This window comes from Mustela putorius, unplaced genomic scaffold (genome assembly GCF_011764305.1).
Source record: "Mustela putorius furo isolate JIRA1106 unplaced genomic scaffold, ASM1176430v1.1 tig00003853_pilon_pilon_pilon, whole genome shotgun sequence".
NCBI classification, from domain to species: Eukaryota; Metazoa; Chordata; class Mammalia; order Carnivora; family Mustelidae; genus Mustela; species Mustela putorius.
In genome coordinates, this window is record NW_025422005.1 from 41,867,680 (window position 1) to 41,888,749 (window position 21,070).

General features: G+C 45.2%; 2 protein-coding genes across 2 annotated transcripts in view; both read left to right on the forward strand.

Annotated features, from left to right (window-relative positions):
- Positions 1 to 8,837, forward strand: part of GPX7 (glutathione peroxidase 7) — a 28,082-nt gene extending 19,245 nt beyond the window's left edge. The window contains exon 3 of the mRNA XM_045064529.1: positions 8,723 to 8,837. Within this exon, the coding sequence (XP_044920464.1) occupies positions 8,723 to 8,751 (29 nt within the window). The 3' untranslated portion in view covers positions 8,752 to 8,837. The remainder of the gene's footprint in view (positions 1 to 8,722) is intronic.
- Positions 1,554 to 20,592, forward strand: SHISAL2A (shisa like 2A). Its single transcript, XM_013046861.2, has 3 exons — positions 1,554 to 2,036; positions 8,723 to 8,862; positions 20,314 to 20,592. Exons 1-3 carry the CDS (start codon positions 1,855 to 1,857, stop codon positions 20,490 to 20,492), a joined length of 501 nt encoding a protein of 166 aa, XP_012902315.2. The 5' UTR covers positions 1,554 to 1,854; the 3' UTR covers positions 20,493 to 20,592.
- The last annotated feature ends 478 nt before the right edge of the window (positions 20,593 to 21,070 follow it).

A 21,070-nucleotide genomic window follows, 5' to 3' on the forward strand; every position in this document is an offset into this window, starting at 1 on the left:
GATGGTTAAGCGTTTGCCTTCAGCTCAGGTCATGATCTCTGACTCCTGAGACAAAGCCCCACCTTGGGCTCCTGGATTAGCGGGGAGTCTGCTTCTCCCTTTGCCTCTCCCTCCTGCTCGCACTCTCTCTCAAATGAATAAATAAAATCTTTTTAAAAAACTTTTTAAAAATGCGATAACTAAAGTTCAGGAGTCTCTAGTCTTGAATCAGTGTGACTGGGCCAAGCTGTGTACCTCTCAAAGCCTGTTTCTCTAGTTTACCCTGAGAGGACAGATAGGAAATTTCTAAGGGCCATATATGGCCCTTCCAGACTGTTATCCCCCGATCCTAGTGAGAACACTGCTCTTGTCACCTGGAAGTAATTTCTGAGAGTGGAGAGGTGTGCCCGCTTTGCTTCCTGGGGAGTGGGTTTCCATTTGGGACATTATGTAGCCCTCTTTGTTACATGAGTTAATGCTCAGGGAAGGAATAGACAGGCAAGGAAGCCAGAGGCTGAAGACATTTAGAACTCTACTGGAGGGAGGCCTGACCGGATCAGTTGGTGGACGGACTCTTGATCTCAAGGTTGTGGGACTTCTGGGTGTCTCAATCGGTTAAGCGTCTCCCTTCCTCTCAGGTCATGATCCCAGTGTGCTGGGGTCCAGCGCCGTCCCCCCTACCCTGCCGGGAGTCCCCTGCTCTCCCCCCACCCCCCAGCCTGTGTGCCTGCTGCTGTCTTTCTTAAATAAACAAAATCTTAAAAAAAAAAAAATAATAATAAATTCTTGGGGGCGCCGGGGTGGCTCAGTTGTTAAGCACCTGCCTTTGGCTCAGGTCATGATCCCAGGATTGAACCCCGCATCGGGCTTCCTGCTCAGTGGGGAGTCTGCATCTCCCTCTCCCACTCCCCCCGTTTCTGTTCCCTCTCTATCTCTGTCAAATAAATAAATAAAATCTTTAAAAATAATAATAAAGTCTTTTTTAAAAAGTCCACTGGAAAAAGAGGCACAGTGAGAACCCCGGAAAGAACAAGAGCTTAGGTACTACACAGACCCAGGTTAAAATCCCACGGACTTGAGGACTGGGGAAATGACCTCTCTGGCGCTCAGCTCTCGTTTATAAAACGGGTTTGAAAATCCCTGGTCCCCTGGGCTGGTGTGGAGGTTCAGCGAAGTAGTGTACTAATCATCCATACTGACCGAAAACCGTGCGGTCGCTGCCTGGCCGCTGTGTCCCGCACTCGCCTGGACCTGCCCTGAGATGCGGGCGAGGAGCACAGCGCCCAGCATCAGGAGGCTGCTCGAGAGCAGCTGTGGAATCCACGGCGGCGGCTTCGATTCCCGCCCTGCCACCTTGGACGTGTCGCCTAGTCTCTGGGAGCTCCCAGCACCCTCATGCATACACTGAGAACGCTGTGAGGCGGGCGGGGGAAGCGCAGGCACAGACCGGCGCGCAGAAGGCTCCCCCGGGGCAGCTCCCTCCTCTCGGCGCCGCGGGTCGTCCTCCCCTCCGGTCCCCCCCCTCCCCGCCCCGCGCTCGCGCTCTAGCACCCGCGCTCCCCGGCGCCCTCCCGCCGCTCTCCACTCCCACCGCCCCTCCGCCCTCCTCCCTTCTCTGTCTCTCTCCTCCTCCACATCCTCTCCCGCCGCGCTCGGTCCGCGTACCTGGTGGCCCTTCTCGGTCCTCAGGGACTCTAGGTCTCCAGCCGCTGCGTCTCCGAGCCTCTCGCCGCGTCTCTCTCTGTCTCGCTGCTTCTCTCTGCTTTTCTCTCCCTCCGACTCCGTCTTTCTCTGGCTCAGTTTTGTCTCTGTCGGTTCCTCGCTTGCCCGGACGTCTGGTGGCCCGAGGTGGCGACGGGCCCGGTGCGGGGCGCGATGAGCGGCGCTTGCACGAGCTACGTGAGCGCGGAGCAGGAGGTGGTGCGCGGCTTCAGCTGCCCGCGGCCGGGGGGCGAGGCGGCCGCGGTCTTCTGCTGCGGCTTCCGCGACCACAAGTACTGCTGCGACGACCCGCACAGCTTCTTCCCCTACGAGCACAGCTACATGTGGTGGCTCAGGTACCGGCCGTGGCCCTAACCCCAGCTCCAACCCCACTCCAGTCTTAGCCCCTCGCTGCACCCTCAGCCCAGCGCGTGCTAAACCCTCGGTCCTCACCCACGTGCCCACCCCAACATCAGCATCGACCGCACCTGCCCTTTAGCCCTTTCGTTCCAATACTGACCTTCGCTCTCACCCTGTCACCAAGCCAGCTCCCTCTGTAACCCCTTCCCCCATCCTGACCTGAACAGTTATTGGGATCCAAACTTGAACCTCACCCTCAACTCCACCCTGGAGAAACTTGTGTCCATCTGTACTCCCAGTGTCATCCTCTGCCACCATGAACCCAGCCCCAGATTACACACCAACCCTCTCCCTGACACAACACTCCCATCTCCCACATTCACAGGAAACCCAAACGCTACCCTAATCCAAGAGCTCACCAGAGTGCCCATCCTAATATGAGCCTGACCTTATCCCTGACTTTACTCACTCCCCAGGCAATACTGATCACCAGCCCCAACCTCCTCCAGGTCCTTCAGGGAACCTACCTCAGATCTCCTGCCCACCCTGACTCCAAACATGGTCTAGCCCTACATCCGGACCTCAGCCCCAAGTCTCACTCCTCCTGTCATGCTACACCCCAAGTCAGTCCCAGCCTAGCTGAGGCTCAACCCTTTCTTCCTCCTCATATTTAGTCATTCTTTCAGCTACCCTTTACCGAGCACTTAGCTGTGCCAGGCCAGGGGTAGATCCTGGGGATGTACTCTACTCCCTAGCTAAAGCAGAGGACCAAGGGATCAGAGCTGCATGCAACATCATAAAGTCACAGCAGAAGCCAGCTCAGCAAAGATTAACAGAAATGTAATTTGGGTGAATCCCCACCCAAAGGACCTCAATTTCCCTGCCTGTTCAGGGTGGGAAGTAGATAGGCCAGTGCTGACATTCCTGGAACCTTAAGTGTGGCGCTGAGAGGGCAGTGGGTGTCAGTCTCTATCAGTCTCCAGAGGCCTCACCCAGAAAATAGGACCCAAGCCTGAGCCTGCTCTGGGAAATAGGCATCAGTAAAAATGGAGTGGGCCATCTCAGGAGACAGTGATTTTCCTGTTCCTGGAGGTGTGTGACCAGAGGCTGCATACCCTATGGGTGGGAAAGGACATTGGCCAGAGAAACCTCTCTGAGCCTGTCTTTACAGCTATCAGATGAAGAGTATGATAAAAGATTGCCCTGATTTCTGACTAGGATCAAAGAGACAAAGAGGTGAACTTGACAACTTGACATATGCCACTGACAATTACAGATAATCGCTTTTTCTAGACCGTTCAACTATTTTCAGATAGCCAGGCTTGCCAGTCCTGCATATTCAGTTACTATCTGTAACCTGAGGAATTATATTAGCTTATTCTCTATTCAGCCACATATTCATTCATTCCTTATAGCCTTTGCTTTGTGCCAGGTACTATTGTAGGCAATAGGGACACAAAAATTAATTATTCCCTCCCCCTGAGGAGGCCCACTATCCATTTAGAGAAATATGAAATGCACCTAGAGTATAACAATGGAGTAGTTGCTGAAGACCCACTGTGTACTTAGCACTGAGCTGGTGTGAAATATGGTAGCACTGACTTCCCTTTGAGGTATAGAGACAGTGTGGAACTCTGGGGCTGATTAGAACCCCGTCAGCCCAAACTATGGCTCTGTCACTTAGTAACTATGCGAATTTGGCCAAATTACCTCTAAGGCTCTTTTTTCATCTTCAAGATGGCCATCGTACTACCTGTTTGTGGAATTGTGAAGATTAGGTGAAATAATGTGTGTGAAAGTGACTAGTACATACTGTAGACGCTCAGTAGAAGGGAGTTTCTTTCCCTGTTTCACAGGTGGGAAAGTGAAGCTTGGAGTATGAAAGCGAATCGTATAAGATCTTCTACAATGTCTTGGTGGACTGAGATTTAAACATCAGCAAGGACGAACCAAGAGTTAGATGTACTCACATGTTCACAACCCTTCTGTCCATTTTACAGATGAGAAAACTTGAAAGCAGTTAAGGTACTCTCTGGTGAGGCCCTGGTGAGAGCAAGTAGCAGAGATGGGTTGAAAACTCGGGCCTGTCTGGCCCAAGTCTGGGCTTATCCTATGGCACAATAGTCTAAACCTAGCCTGGCTCTCTCAGAACCCTCTCTACTCAGATCACTTGAAAGGACACCCAGTGACCCTCTGCTGTCTTCTGGGCACTGTGCTGGCCCTTGGAGACACACACCCGTCAGCACCTAGCCAAGATCCCCTCCCTCTTCTGAAAACTCCTTCCCTCTAACACCCCTGTGGTACCCTCCTGTTGCTTTGGCCCATGCATGATATGTGGAATGCTTTAGTGGCTCAGTGAGGTGGAGGGTTGAATGGGGTGACCTCTGAGTTTACATCACATGTCAGTGTGCTCCCATTCTGTGGCCTCAAGGGCAGATGCAAGGTTTGGCCTGCAGGGCTGACTCTTCCTCGGCTTGGACATAACGTGGTTCATAAACATCACAGATAGTTGCAAAGTGGAGAAGAGGAATGGAGGGTCCCCAGGGCATCTAGGTAATGGGTGTACTCTAAACCCTAAAACAATGCTTCTGGAGTGCTCCTCAGAGCCCCACCATTGCAGGGCAGAGATCTTGTTTTGCTCTCAACTCCATTTGGCCTTTTTCATGAAAGTTGGTCCTTAAAAACATAAAAATCTGCAGGTAAACAACTTTTTCCGTGGATGGTGCTCCAGGAGAATTGCTGTCTCTAAAAGTGTGTCTCAGGAAGTGAAGACTCCCTGTGGAGAAGCAGCTGGTACTATCACATGTCTGGTCCACTTTCCAAACACCCTCTATTAGTAGCTCTGTTTTTTACCAGGACGTGAGCCAAAAGGCAGCAGCCTTGCACAGGGCAGAACTGGTTTTCGGCCGCTGTATATACACCACCTCGTCTCACCTTCAGGGACACCTGGTGAGACAGGAGCCTTTACAAATGAAGAAAACAAGATCAAGAGATGAAGCATTTTTCAGTTTATGTATGACAGAACCCAGATTTGAACTTAGAGCTGCCTGACTCAAAAGCCTTAATGGAGAAATGTTAGACTGCCTCTCCAGTTCTTTCCTAGGGGTCACAGTGTGTTATCTTGTCTCTCAGAGTTATGGCTCTGTGAACTCCTAGAAGGCCAGCAGCTCTTCAGTTTCTCAGCCAGGGCAGGAAACTCCAACTTCACTGAGAAGTATACTCATCCCAATGTTCTTTACAAACCAGTGCCATAATACAGAACTTACCGCCTCTTGAGGCAGTCCATCTTCTGCCAAGGACAGATGTTTCCACTTGGAGCTTCCTCTGTTGTTCCCAGCTCTGGTCTTGGGGCCTGGTTCCTCAGTCCCCAGAGAGACCATCAGAGACAGCACCGGCTCCCTGACTGACTGCTAATCTGGGATATCTCCTGCCAGCTCTCTCACCCATTCCTCAAGGGACCTTACATTTAGAGGGCCCTTTCCATCCTGCTGGCCACAGATGTCCCATGTAAAGTGTGGGGTCCCTATTGCAGCATAGGCCTTCCAGATAATAGCCTTATAAACAGTGAACATATCTCAGAAGGGGAAATAATATTTCATTAAAGTACCTACAAGAACTAAAAGAGACTGCATGCTCAATATGGAACATGTGGAAAGGATAGGGGAATCACGGGAGATCTAGTGGCTTAGCTCAGATTCCCCAAAAGACTTAGAAACAAGGATTTGAGGGCAAGTAGTTTGTATGGAAAGCCATCCTAGAAAACATGGATAGAGGCTGGCAAAAGGAGGCAGGGAAGGGTAAAAGCAAACAATAGTGGGTCACCACTGAGGGTTGCTGAAGCTTATGCCTGCCGAACTCTGCCGGCCCTGTAGAAATTACACCCCAGAGTCATCCCACCTGAGGCAGGAAACTGTATTCACATACAATTGTGTCAATCATTGGGTGTATGGCGATGGGAGAAGCGAGGCACTAATTTTCCTGCACTTCTGATCTGCTCAATGTACAGACGAGACTGTTCTGGGCCCAAAGAAAGCCCTCAAGCCAAAGGATACAAATGGTGGCATTTGAAACCCTGGCCAGAATATTCTACAATTATAAGACCCCATGGGACACAGGCAGGACATCCACAGCCCGCACTATAACCAGAGACAGCCTGTTAGCATTTTGGTATATTTCTACCCAACCTTACATATGTATACTTACGTATATGTTTATGCTTATTTAAGTTGGAGTTATGCCGTATATTTAGTAATATATTCTACTCTTTTCACTTAGCATTATCTCATCAGAACTTATCCTTGATCTGTTTTAAATTTTATTTTTAGGGGCGCCTGGGTGGCTCATTGGGTTAAGCCTCTGCCTTTGGCTCAGGTCATGATCCCACGGTCCTGGGATCGAGCCCCGTCCTGGGATCGATCCCTGATCTAGCCCCGCATCGGGCTCTCTGCTCAGCGGGGAGCCTGCTTCCCTTCCTCTCTCTGCCTGCCTCTCTGCCTACCTGTGATCTCTGTCTGTCAAATAAATAAATAAAATCTTTAAAAAAAATAAAAAATAAAAATAAATTTTATTTTTAAAAGATTTTTATTTATTTATGTATTTATTTATTTGAGAGAGAGAGAGAGCATGCACAAGCAGGGGAAGCAGCAGAAAGAGGAAAAGTAAAAAGCAGGTTTCCCACTGAGCAGGGAGCCCAATGTGGGACTTGATCCCAGGACACTGGGATCGTGACCCAAGTCAAAGGCAGATGCTTAAGCAACTGAGCCACCCAATCATCCCTATCCTTCATCTTAAATATTACTTGAAAACATGTTTTTAATGGCTCTATACTATTCCATTGCAGTGGTGTTCAATAATTTATTTAGCTATGAGAAGACAGATTTTCCAAAGCTCTAAGGTGGTTCTGCTTAGTGGAACTTAGCCATCAACTAGATGGAAATTAAGTCATCAGCTAGCTGGGACCAAAATCTGGCAGAAGCAGCTAGGGCAGGAGCCTGGGGCTGGGGTCAGGGAGAGGAGTGGCCAGAAAAGCTGGTAAAGAAGTCATAGACAGGAGAGGAACTTGGGTGGTTTGGTGGGTTAAGCCTCTGCCTTCGGCTCAGGTCATGATCTCAGGGTCCTGGGATTGAGCCTGGCATGGGGCTCTCTGCTCAACAGGGAGCCTGCTTCCCCTCTCTCTCTGCCTACTTGTGATCTCTCTCTGTCTGTCAAATAAATAATAAAACCTTTAAAAAAAAAAAAAGCTAAAAAAAAAAAAAAAGAAGAAGTCATAGACTGGAAGGGCACACAAACAAAACCTGCTGCTGACCTATCCACTATTGTTGGGAGAACCTCTCACAGTGCCTAATACACAGTAAGAATTCAGTAATATTTATGAAATGCTTACTATGTGCTAGGGCTTCTGCAAGAGGAGGACCAAGCTCATTATTTATGGTCTGATTCTTCCTTTAAGGAACACACGAGGAATATGTTGAACACCTACTATGTGTCAAGAATATTGCATATATTAGTCATCCTCACTACCACCTGTGAAGTACTGTGTGTGTGTGTGTGTTTTAGATTTTGTTTATTTACTTAACAGAGAGAGCACACACAAGCAGGGGGGGCAGCAGAGAGAGAGAGGGATAAGTAGACTCCCCACTGAGCAGGGAGCCTGATGTGGGGCTTTATCCTAAGACCCCGGGATCATGACCTGAGCTGAAGGCAGACACTTAACTGACTGAGCCACCCAGGTATCACTGTGAAATACTGTGTTTTGATCGTTTTTACTTTTCAGACAAAGAAGCTGAGGCTCAAAAGATATAATAACTTCGTCAAGACCTTAGAGTGAGTTGTTATATACCTGGGTCCTAATCCATGCAGGTTTGGTTCCAAAGCCCTTTGTTCTTTCCTACCACACTGGGCTGTCTGACCCAATGTGAAGTGCTAAAGGCCCTGAGAGAAGTATCCTGGGTGGATTAGCCTGGCATAGGGGGAAAAGGAGAGAGAAAGATGGCCAAGGAAAGCATTATTGAGGAGGAGACATTTGAGATGGGCCTTCAAAGAGGTAAAACTCTAACGTGGGGAGATGATGGGGAGGAATCATGTGAAACAGGAAAGACAGTGACTCCCAAATGAGCCAGGAGGTAGTCGACTGGAGACCAGGTGACCAGGGCCTCACTTGGGGCAGGGGTGACAAGATTGGAGGGTGAGGGAACAGCTGTGGGGAGGTCTTCTAATCACAGAGTCCACACTGGTGTGATGACCCACTGGAGGGTGAGTCAGAAACTACCTGGAGGCTGGAAGGACAGCTGGTTTTTAGCTAAGGCCTGCTATGTGTCTTGATTTCTAAGAATTGGCATGGTGGGGAGGGCTATTTAAGACCATCTCCAGCTCCCTGGGCAGGGTGGGCGGAAATCAAGTCAAAGAAAGTAGGGAAGGAAGGAGAAGAGAAAAAAGGGAACATGTACTGAGTCCCAACTACGTGGTGGCACTGACGCAAGTCATGTTACATACGTGGTGAGTCCTGGGCATATAGCTAACACTCTGTCTCATGCTTAGTCACAAACAGCCTACGGTAAGTAGAGACAGAACAGAAGTTGAAGCCTGCTGGTGCCTGTAACACCAACAGCGCTTCATACGTCATCATAGGTTACCTCCTAAGTCCCTTCCCGATACTCAGCTCCCTCTGGTCTTCTCTCCCCAGCATTGGTGCCCTTGTGGGCCTGTCCATAGCAGCCGTGGTTCTCCTGGCCTTCATTGTCACTGCCTGTGTGCTTTGTTACCTGTTCATCAGCTCTAAGCCCCACACGAAGTTGGACCCAGGCTTACACCTTCAGCCTCCAGGTAAGAAACAGACCTCATGATTTCCTTGTATTAAACAGACTAGCACCCTTACAAAGGGGGGATATTTATTTTTTTATTTTTTAAAGATTTTATTTATTTATTTGACAGATCACAAGTGGGTGGAGAGGCAGGCAGAGAGAGAGGAGGAAGCAGGCTCCCCACTGAGCAGAGAGCCCAATGTGGGGCTCGATCCCAGGACCCTGGGATCATGACCTGAGCCAAAGGCAGAGGCTTTAACCCACTGAGCCACCCAGGTGCCCCCCAGGGGGGATATTTAGATGATGTTTGGAACCTTTGCCTCACAAGAGTTTCCTAGAATGTGAAGCAGTAGCACATTTTTTAAGAGGTTCGCAATCTGAACATTTACATCCCAAACTCCTCATGTGCTCAATGCTTAGCAGAATAACTTGATAGAGTCAACTCAGTGTTTATCAAAATAACTTGATATAGTCAGCTTAATGTGTTCAATGTTTATCAGAATAACTTGATATAGTCAGCGTTGTATTTGTCACACAAAGATTAATCCATTTGTGGATTTTCTCAGACACTGCTTTAAAATTCTAGCCTTAGGGAATAAAAACTGATTTTAATATTATCCCAAACAAAATAGAATTAATAAGCAAAACTTGCTGTTCTCCACACTTGGTTTGTTCAGAAATTAAATACAGGGTTTTTTTTGTTTTTGTTTTGATAATCTGAGTTGCTGGACTACTCCTTCCTTCATTATTGGCGTAGGCCCTCTAGAACCTCAAAGGACCCCCCTGCCAAAAGTGTTGCTTTTTCATAAGTCTTTATTGCACACACTTTTACAACTTCTGCGAGGTACTATGAAAGATACAAGTGCCTATTGACAAATGATCTTTCTGTGTAGTTTGGTAGACAACACTCAAAATGAGTATTATCATCTCTATTTTACAGATGAGAAAATCAAGGCTAAAACAGATTAGATGACTTACTCAAAGTGTCACAGCTAATAAACAGTAAGGCTAAAATTCAGCCCATGTTTTTCTACCTTGAATCGTGCTCTTTCTTCTGCCTACCACACTGGGTCTGTGCAGATATGAAATTAAGTACAAAATTGTTTAATACCAAATATAAGGATAATTTCAAAAAGGAGAGTAGATTTGAATGAGTGCTGAATTAGCAAAGGAGTTGGTTGGGTAAAAGGAGAAAAGGCATTCCAGGATAGAATAAATAATCGGTAAAAAATATATGGGCCATTCTGAAGTCACTATGCAGTGACTGGGTCATTCATCCTGGGGCACCATATGAAAGAATACCAGGCAGAAATTTAAGCTAAGCAGAAGCAGAGCGGTGGCAATGATCAGGGCAGTAGAAAGGCGGGTAGTAGCTAAATTTCAGAGAATGACAGAGAGGGCCCTTTTTGTCATAAAAGATTAGTTTTCCAGCTTGACATCAACTTGTGCAACAAGCAGCAGCATGAAGAACCCTTCTCAGATTCCAGTGACAATAAATAATCCTCCTGTTGCTGAGCATTGAAAAGCAGGAGGAATGGCTTTTGAAGGTAAGAGGATTCTTCCGGCTCGCCTTGTAGTCAGAAACCTGGGAGGCTGGCAAGGAAACAGGAAGAAAGCCCGAGTATAGATCCAGACAGCCCAGGGAGACCAGAGACAGCCCAGGCTTCAACTTTTATAGAGAAAAATCATAGAAGTTAATGAAAGGCATCAAAGAACCTATCTCATGAGATACAGCATGTATGTGGACAGATGGCTCGATGTCACAAACCTGCCACTTCCAAATTAATCTATAAATAAAATTCCCAAGAAAATGTTTCATGGAATTTGTCACATTGGTTCTAAAATGTATCTAGAAGATTAAAAGTGCAAAACAATTTTGAAAAAGAAAAAGAGGAGGGACTTACCCTATCAGGTAAGAGACATTTTTAAAAGTTTGAAAAATTGTCCACTTGATTTTGGCACAGCAGTTGACAGAATTGGGCAATGCTGTGGTCCTTAACGGGGAGCACGTTGCCACCCAACACCCCCAGGGACATTTGGCGATGTCTGGACACGTTTTTGGTTGTCGCAACTGGGGAAGGTATCTCTTGGTAGAGGTCAGGGATACTGTTAAACCTGCTACAATACAGAGAACAATGCTCCACAACAATGAATTATCCAACCCAAAATGTAAACAGTGTCAACCTGAAAAACCCTAGAATGAAAAGAGAGTCTAGAAACAGATTAATTAAAATGTAGGAATTTGAATAAAACATTTAACTTTTTTAAATAAAGGGAAAATTGGCAAATTTACCTTCATCAAAAACAAATAATCATGAAATAAAAATAAGACAGGGGCGCCTGGATAGCTCAGTCAAGTAAGCATCCAACTCTTTTTTTTTTGCTTTTGATTTTATTTATTTATTTATTTATTTTCTGCATAACAGTATTCATTATTTTTTCACTACACCCTGTGCTCCATGCAATCCGTGCCCTCTATAATACCCACCACCTGGTACCCCGACCTCCCACCCACCCGTCAATTCAAACACCTCAGATTGTTTTTTAGAGTCCATAGTCTCTCATGGTTCACCTCCCCTTCCAACTTCCCCCAACTCCCTTCTCGTCTCTAACTCCCCATGTCCTCCATGCTATTTGTTATGCTCCACAAATAAGTGAAACCATATGATAATTGATTCTCTCTGCTTGACTGATTTCACTCAGCATAATCTCTTCCAGTCCCGTCCATGTTGCTACAAAAGTTGGGTATTCATCCTTTCTGATGGAGGCATAATACTCCATAGTGTATATGGGCCACATCTTCCTTATCCATTCGTCCGTTGAAGGGCATCTTGGTTCTTTCCACAGTTTAGCAACCGTGACCATTGGTGCTATAAACATTGGGGTACAGATGACCCTTCTTTTCACTACATCTGTATTTTTGGGGTAAATACCCAGGAGTGCAATGGCAGGATCATAGGGAAGTTCTATTTTTAATTTCTTGAGGAATCTCCACACTGTTCTCCAAAGAGGCTGCACCAACTTGCATTCCCACCAACAGTATAAGAGGGTTCCCCTTTCTCCACATCCCCTCCAACACATGTTGTTTCCTGTCTTGTTAATTTTGGCCATTCTAACTGGTGTAAGGTGATATCTCAATGTGGTTTTAATTTGAATCTCCCTGATGGCTAGTGATGATGAACCTTTTTTCATGTGTCTGATAGCCATTTGTATGTCTTCATTGGAGAAGTGTCTATTCATATCTTCTGCCCATTTTTTGATATGCTTGTCTGTTTTGTGTGTGTTGAGTTTGAGGAGTTCATTACAGATCCTGGATATCAACCTTTTGTCTGTACTGTCATTTGCAAATATCTTCTCCCATTCCATGGGTTGCCTCTTTGTTTTTTTGACTGTTTCCCTTGCTGTGCAGAAGCTTTTGATTTTGATGAAGTCCCAAAAGTTTATTTTCGCTTTTGTTCCCTTTGCCTTTGGAGACATATCTTGAAAGAAGTTGCTGTGACTAATATCAAAGAGATTACTGCCTATGCTCTCCTCTAGGATTCTGATGGATTCCTGTCTCAGGTTGAGGTCTTTTACCTATTTTGAGTTTATCTTTGTGTACGGTGTAAGAGAATGGTCGAATTTCATTCTTCTACATATAGCTGCCCAGTTTTCCCAGCACCATTTATTGAAGAGACTGTCCTTTTTCCACTGTGTATTTTTTCCTGCTTTGTCAAAGATTATTTGCCCATAGAGTTGAGGGTCCATATCTGGGCTCTCTACTCTGTTCCACTGGTCTATGTGTCTGTTTTTATAAGCATCCAACTCTTGATTTTTGGTTCAGGTCATGATCTCGGGGTCATGGGATGAGCCTCAGAGGGCCCAGCGCTCAGCACAGAGCCTACTTAAGATTCTCTCTCTCCTTCTGCCCCTCCCTACGCACTTATTCTCTCTCTCTCCCCTGCTCTCTCAAAAAAAAAGAAAAAAAAATACAAAGACACCATACATAACATTACAAAACAAGTGATGGACTACAAAGATTTTATAAACATAAAGATAAATACACACATATAGACAATCCTCATTCACAGAGTTGATCTTTGCAAATTCGTTTACTTGCTAAAATTTATCTGTAACCTCCAAATCAATAACTGCAGTGCTTTTGAGGTCATTTGTGGTGTGGACATGTGCAGAGCAGCAAAAAATTTGAGTTGCCCTATCACACACATTGCCAGCTGATGTTAAACAAGTCTATACTCTGCCTTCTTGTTTTCAGTTCTCCTACTGTAAACAAGGGTCTATTTATGTTTTTTGCATTTTTGTGATTCTTGTTAACTTCACTGTTTAAAGTGGCCCCCAACTGTAGTGCTGATGTATTCTCTACTACTCCTAAGCGTAAGAAGGCTGTGGTGCGCCCTGTGCAGAAAATACATGGGTTAGATAAACTTGGTTCAGGCAGGAATTATAGTGCTGTTGGTCATGAGTTCAATGTTAATAAATCAATAATATATATTAAATAATGTGTCTTCAAACAAAACAAATTTATGCATTGGACAGTTGACAAAACTGCTGTGACCAAAGACCCACAGGAACTTAACCCTGTATTTTCCATAGGAGCAATGATTCAGCATTTGTTAATTCAGTGTTTGTGGTGACTTTATAGACTACAACTACTGTGAATAATGAAATACAACTATATATAAAATAGAGATGAGACTGACATTCAGAATATATAGGCACATCTTTAAACAAATGAGGAAAATGTAATGTACATAGAAAGGAACACAAATGCTCAATACACAGGAAAAGATGCTGCTCAACCCTACTAATAGTAAGAATGCAGGGCACCTGGGTGGCTCAATTGGTTAAGTGTCCAACTCTTGATTTCTGTTCAGGTCATGCATGATCTCGGGGTTGTGAGATTAAGCCTTCTTTTGGGCTCTGTGCCAGGTGTGGAGCCTGCTTAAGATTCTCTCCTCTTTAAAAAAAAAAAAAAAGAAGATTATCTCTTCCTTTGGCTCCTTAACCCCAATTAAGAAAGAAAGAAGAATGCAATTTAAGAATAATGTAATTTTTAAAAATTTTTTAAAGATATATTTATTTTAGAGAGAGAGGAAGATTTATTTATTTGGGAGAGATTGAGAGAGACAGAGTATGTGCACAGATGGGGAGGGACAGAGAGAGAGGGAGAGAGACAATCCTCTAGCAGAGTCCCTACTGGGTGCTGAGGGCACTCAGCTGGCTGCATCTCACAACCCTGAGACCGTGACCTGAGCCAACAGCAAGAGTTGGATGCTTAACCGACAGAGCCACCCAGGCACCTCAATTATATAACTTTTTTAACCAATTATATTGGCGGGGTGCCTGGCTGGCTCAGTCAGAGGAGCATGCAACTCTTGATCTTGGGGTCAAGAGTTCAAGTCCCACATTGGGGTAGAGATTACTAAAATAAATAAATAAATAAACTTTATTTGTTTATTTATTTTTAAGATTTTATTTATTTATTTGACAGAGAGAGAGAGAGAGAGACACAGTGAGAGAGGGAACATAAGCGGGGGACCGGGGGAGAGGGAGAAGCAGGCTTCCTGCTGAGCAGGGAGCCTGATGCAGGGCTCCATCCCAGGACTGGGATCAAGACCTGAGCTGAAGGCAGATGCTTAATGACTGAGCCACCCTGGCGCCCCAATAAATAAACTTAAAAAAAAATTACATTGGCAAAAGTCCCAAAATTGGTCATATTAATAGAGAGAAATTTGACTGTTAGGAATTAATACTGTCATAAGCTTCTGGTAAGAGTATAAATTGGTATGACCACTTTGTGGACCAACTTGGCAGTATCTATTTAAACTAAAAGTATCTATACCCTAGACTCCATAATTCCACTTCTAATTATCTGCCTTAGAGAAATAGTTGCACTAGGAGAGGTCTCGTACAGACAGATCCATGATAGCTTGTCGTATAAGAAACAAACTAAATGTCCCTCAGGAGAGGAATAATGAAATATGATACCACAGTTAAAAGGAATGAACTAATTCTAAACAGACTATCTCATTTGCTCTTCACAGTAACTGGGTGGAGTATAGATCTTATTTCTATGCATTTCACAAGTGAGGATTTTACAGACAGGGACCCAAAGTCACCTAGTGACACTAGCGAGTGACAGAGTCATGTCAGCCTCCCCCCTCCTTTGTCTCCTTATCCCTATGCTGCGAAAGGAAAGTCCTCACTATGTACGGGACACTGAAACTTTACATGCACTATCTCATCTCATTTTCCCAACTATCCCTGTGTGGGAGATATTATTGCCCCCCATTTCACAGATGTAAATTCCAGGTGTCAGGGAGGTTAGATGACTTGCCCAAGGGTTTACAGCTTGTAAATCATGGAACTGGAATTCTAATACATGTGTTTTCGTGTCTCCAAAGTCCTATTCTTTCTCCGTCACCAGGTGAGTTCTGTGGGGTGCTCCTGCTTGTGTCCTCCTTCCCTCCCCCTCCCCACTTTATCCCCTCAAGCCTTTCTGACTCAAAGCAAATACAGTTCATGCCTTGACCCTGTGAATGAAAACCACCCTCCTATTTTTCATTGATCAGCCACCAGCTGGATAATTCAGTTTCCAGGGTTTGAGACAGCTTGTATTCTTGCTCTTGCTTCTTATTTTTAAGATGGAAAATGCATTTCCTGACCTTTTACTAAGTGATAGCTTTCATCTCTCTCTGCCTTTTGCCCAAACTCAGCTTAGTTCCTCCCATTCATGAAGTGCTGTGCTCTCCTTCCTCTGAACTCCCAGCATCCACCAGGAGCCTCCTGTTCCCCTGCATCTCAGACAGCTTACAGGCCCACTATCTTACATTCAGCAGAGTTTTATCTTTACAAAAGTGTCTCATTTCTGTCTCCCTCTCAGTAGGACATATGCAGAGATCATTAGCCCCATCACACAGCAAAGGAAATGGAGGGTTAGCCAAGGGAAGTGAATTAGCCAAGTCACAGAGCTACTGAGCCTGTGTTGCTGAGGAGTCAACCCTGATCTCCCAGATTCTAAAGCCTACAATCATTGCACTGTATCCCGGGGCCATGATACCTGACTGTGGGAACAAGGGTAGTGTGGGAAGTACCTTAACAAGGGCAGAGTGGAAATGGACCAGAGTTTCTGAAAATAGGCTCCTCCTGCTGCCCAGGCATTCTGTAACGTCCCATCACTCCCACCGCAGCCCCACCCCCCAAACGGAAGATGCACAGAGACCATAACTTTCGTACTCTGGCACTCTGGTACCTTGTGAGGAACTAACTTGATCAGAAGGATGACTGAGTTCCTACCATTGTGCTGGGCGCTATGCTTTTTATACCTTATCCCTTTTAAACTACTCTGTCAAGTGGTGATTATCAACTCTATTTTGCAGACGAGGTGAATGAGGTTAAGTGTAGAGGTGATATTCCAACCTAGACACATTTAATAAGAAACAAAAAAACTGGGGGGGATTGATAGACAAGAGTTCAGTTCTCCCTCTAAAAGGTGTTGGTGGGAGATCCCTAATCAGCCCTTCTCACCAGCCATCACCTTGCTGTTTTCATTAAGTTAAACATACACTTACTCTACGTATTAGATACCTATGGCTACTGTAACAAATTTCCACAAACTTGGTGGCTTAACATAACAGAAATGCATTATCTCACATTTCCAGGGGCTAGAAATACAAAATCCGTCTCACTGGGTTGAAATCAAAGGCTTCAGGGGAGAATAAGTTCCTCGCCTTGTTCAGTTTCTGATGACTGCCAGCATCCCTCTGCCTGGAGCTGTATCACTGCAATCCCTGCATGTGTCTTTACATCACTGTTTGTGGGTCCATCTCTGTCTGCCTTTCTCTTATAGAGGCAGTTTTGATGACATTTAGTATCCACCCAGGTAATTCAGGATAAGCTCCTTATCTCAGAATCCTTAATTTGAGGCATCTGGGTTGCTCAGTTGGTTAAGAGTCTGCCTTTGGCTCAGGTCATGGTCTCGGGGTCCTGTTTCAAGCCCTGCATTGGGCTCCCTGCTCAGTGGGTATCCTGCTTCTCCCTCTCTCTCTGTAGCTCCCCTGGCTTGTGCTCTCCCCCAACTCTCTGTCAAATAGGTAAACAATCTTTAAGGGGGGGAAAAAAAACACTGTAATTTAATCACATCTGTCAAATTTTACCATATAAAGTAACATTCACAGGTTCCAGAGATTAGGACCTAATATCCGGGGGTTACCATTCAGCCCACTTGTAATCAGCAATTACACTCCTACATATTTATCCTAGAGACATGAAAATGTACATCTGCACAAAACCCAAACCTGAATGTTCATAGCAGCTTTATTTGCAGTTGACAAAAACTGGAAACAACCCAAAAGTCCTTCAATGAGCAGATGGTAAAACCATGCAATGGAATATATGCAACCATAAAAAGGAATGCACTACTGATACACGCAACAACTTAAGTGGATTTCAAGGATGTTATAAAGAGTAAAAAAAGCCAATCTTAAAAGGTTGTATACCACATAGTTCCATTTATATCACACTTCTGGTATGAAGTGATAGTAATAGATAGTAATAGTAATTATAGTAATAGATAATGGGTTAGTGGTTACCAGGAGTTAGATTTATTTTTTTTTTAAAGATTGTTTTTATTTATTTTATACAGAGTGAGAGAGAGAATGACAGGGGAGAAGGTCAGAGGGAGAAGCAGACTCCTCATGGAGCTGGGAGCCTGATGCAGGACTTGATCCCAGGATTCCGGGATCATGACCTGAGCCGAAGGCAGTTGCTTAACCAACTGAGCCGCCCAGGAGTCCCCAGGAGTTAGATTTAGAAGGAAGGTTCGAGTATAAAGAGGAAGCATGAGGAAGTTTCTCTGTGGTGATGGAAAAGTTTATCCTGATGGTGACGTGATTATATGTCTATATATGTGATCAACTTTGATAGTACACCACAAAAAGAGTACATATAAAAACTGGTAGAAATTGGGCGCCTGGGTGGCTCAGTAGGTTAAGCCGCTGCCTTCGGCTCAGGTCATGATCTCAGAGTCCTGGGATCGAGTCCCGCATCGGGCTCTCTGCTCAGCAGAGAGCCTGCTTCCCTCTCTCTCTCTGCCTGCCTCTCCATCTACTTGTGATTTCTCTCTGTCAAATAAATAAATAAAATCTTTAAAAAAAAAAAAACTGGTAGAAATTTAAAAAAAAAACTGGTAGAAATTGAACAAGATTTGTAGTTTAGTTAATCATATTGTATCAATATCAGTCTCCTAGTTTTGAAGTTGTTCTGTGATATTTAAGATGTTATCATTGGCGAAAGCTAGGTGAAGGGCAAGTGTACTGTTTTTTTTTTTTTTAACTTCTTACGAGTCTTTAATTCTTTAAGAATAGAAAGTTCAAAACAAAACAAACAACAAAAAAGGAAATTTATTGGCTCTCTAGGTGAGAAGTCTAAAAGTAAGGTGGGCTTTATGCATGGTTGAGCTAGAATTTCACTATGTTGTCAGGCTTGTGGCTCCATCCTCTAAGATTCTTTCAACTCTACCCTCTATTTTGAGTTGGCTTACTCCTCAGGCTGACTTTTCTTATGGTAGAAAGTTGGCTACCAACAGTCCCTGGGGCCACCAGCTTTTTGTTTCCCTCTAGCCAGGAGAAGAAAGAGGGAACTATGTCTTCCTTCAAAGGTGCAGGGAGCTGAGCTCTACTCTGATTGGACGATTCAGGTCACGTGTCCACCCCTAAACCAATCATTATCCTCAGGGAGATGCTATGCACCCATTACTGAGCCATGTGGCAAAGGAATGGGATTATCTGATTGGCTCAGATCAACCAGGCCCCACACCTAGAGTTGGGATGGGACCAATACCACCCAAATATAATTGCTATTACCAGATGGGAAGAGGTGGAGTGAATGTTAGGTAGCCAACTCCAATGTCCAATATAACTTCCTTCTTAAAATTCACTCTTCCCCTAATTTCTTTCTTTCTTTCTTTTTTTTAAAGAATTTATCTATTTATTTGACAGAGAGAGATCACAAGTAGGCAGAGAGGCAGGCAGAGAGAGAGAGGAGGAAGCAGGCTCCCCGCTGAGCAGAGAGCCCGATGTGGGACTCGATCCCAGGACCCCGGGATCACGACCGGAGCCGAAGGCAGTGGCCCAACCGACTGAGCCACCCAGGCGCCCTCTTCCCCTAATTTCAAAGTTCTCATTCTTCCTGGGTATCCCCCCCACCCCCATCAATGGAGTTTTCTAGACAGGGACGGTAAAAAATGTCATTCCGGGCAGAAGAAACAGCATAAGCAAAAAATCAGCGATGTAAAGGAATGGAGCTATTTAGGGTACAATGAAAACCTTGGTGTCACAAACACAGAGTTCTTAAGAGTGATACTAATGAAGCCAAAGAGAAATGATAGGCCCAGTATGTGAAGAGCCTTGAATGTCACCCCAAGGATAACAGGTAATGAGAAGACATTGAAGGCTTTGAGAAAGAACAGTACATGGACTCACTTGACTTTAGAGAGTTCTCTCTGGGTACAAAGTGGAGGGTAAACTGAAGGAGACCCAACTAGAGGCTGTTCCAGTGGTCTGGGAGGAAGGAGATGAAAAGCGTGATTGAGGGTGGTGGCCATGAAGATGTAGAGAAATGGGTGAATATGGAAGATGGTAATTGGTGAAATCAGAGGGACTTGGTGACTCACATTTCTGGCTTGAACAGTTGATATGCTTTTTTTGTTTGTTTTTTAAGATTTTATTTTAAAGTAATTTCTATATCCAACATGGGGCTTGAACCCACAACCCTAGATCAAGAGTGTCATGCTCCAGCAGCTGAGCCAGCCAGGTATACCTGAACTTGATACACATTTTATCCAAAAAGGCAAGAATGCTCAATTATGTCAAATGCTCCTGACAAGTCAAGGGAGATAAGGATTTGTAAGTGACTGTGGGATTTAGTGGCAAAACATTTTGAGGTATGTTGGGAGTAGAAACCAAATAAATTTTGGCAGAATAAGTAATGAATGGGAAGTGGGGAATACTAATGTCAAGTGAGCCTCCTTTCAAGCTTGTATACAAGAGGAGGAGAGGATAAATCAGCAGCGTGTCATGGAATCTATTCTTAAAGAAGAGAATAATGTATGTTTTAAATTTTTCCAACACATCTCTGCATGCTAGCTGTGTAGTCAGCCTGTATCCTCATCTATAAAATGAGTTTTTAATAGTACCTACCTCATGGGTTTATGGTCAAGGTCAAGTCTTCATTTTTTCCTAACAATTGTTTATTGTCTTTCTCCCCCACTAGACTTTAAGTTCATTAGAAACACTGACAGCTCCTAATTAATGATGTAGTATGTTGTTAATAAATATTTGTTAAGCGAATGATGCATATAAGACTGAGCGCAGTCCTGCCCAAGTTGAGCTCTCAGGAAAGTTGACCAGGGCGAGTTTGACCGTGGGGGGAATAAGGTCTGTAAGAGGAACGCCTTCTGCTTGCTCTTTTCCAGACCCCAAGGAAGAAGCGCCCCCTGGCTGCCAAGGTGGAAAGGCAGGCAATTCAATGGAGGTGCCAGGAGTGAGCTTTCTCCGACAGAATCACCCCTTCCTGAACCCACGACTAGACTACAATGAAGAGCAGGCCGTGGACCCCAAACGCTGCTCCAGCACTGCTTCATGGCCACAGTGACTGCCAGTGACATCCCAGACAGCCCTCAGGATGCCCCTGTCCCAAGTCTAGACCCATGTGGACCAATGCCATAAACATCCAATAAATGTCTCTACACCAACCTTTTCTGGAGCCTCTTTTCCATGAAAGGTAGGGTTAGGGATGACCAAAGGGACTTGGGAGACTGGTGGGATAAATGAGGGCTTTTCCCAGCAACCCCACCCAGGCCCTGCTTTGGACCCAGTTATACTGCTCTGCCTCACCTCCTGTAGGTCAGAGAGAGTTGACATGAGCCCTGGGGAAATGGTCAGTAACAACTCCACGTGGTCAGGGGGAAGCCTGGGGCTATGGAGGCTCCACTTGCCTAAGGGGGGGAGTCAGAGAACTCTGACTTGGTCTTCCTGTTACAGAGCAGGTATATTTAGGATCCCCCAGGAAGATGGCTGGGACCCAGAGGCAGGTGACTCCTAGATCTCCTGCAGCTTTGCCAGGAGGCACAGAATGAGGAGTGTAGAGTTGGGGGGAGTGGATTAAATTACTTAGTCTAAGCAAAGTACTTAGAACAGTGTTGGCACATGAAAAGCACTATGTGTTAGCTA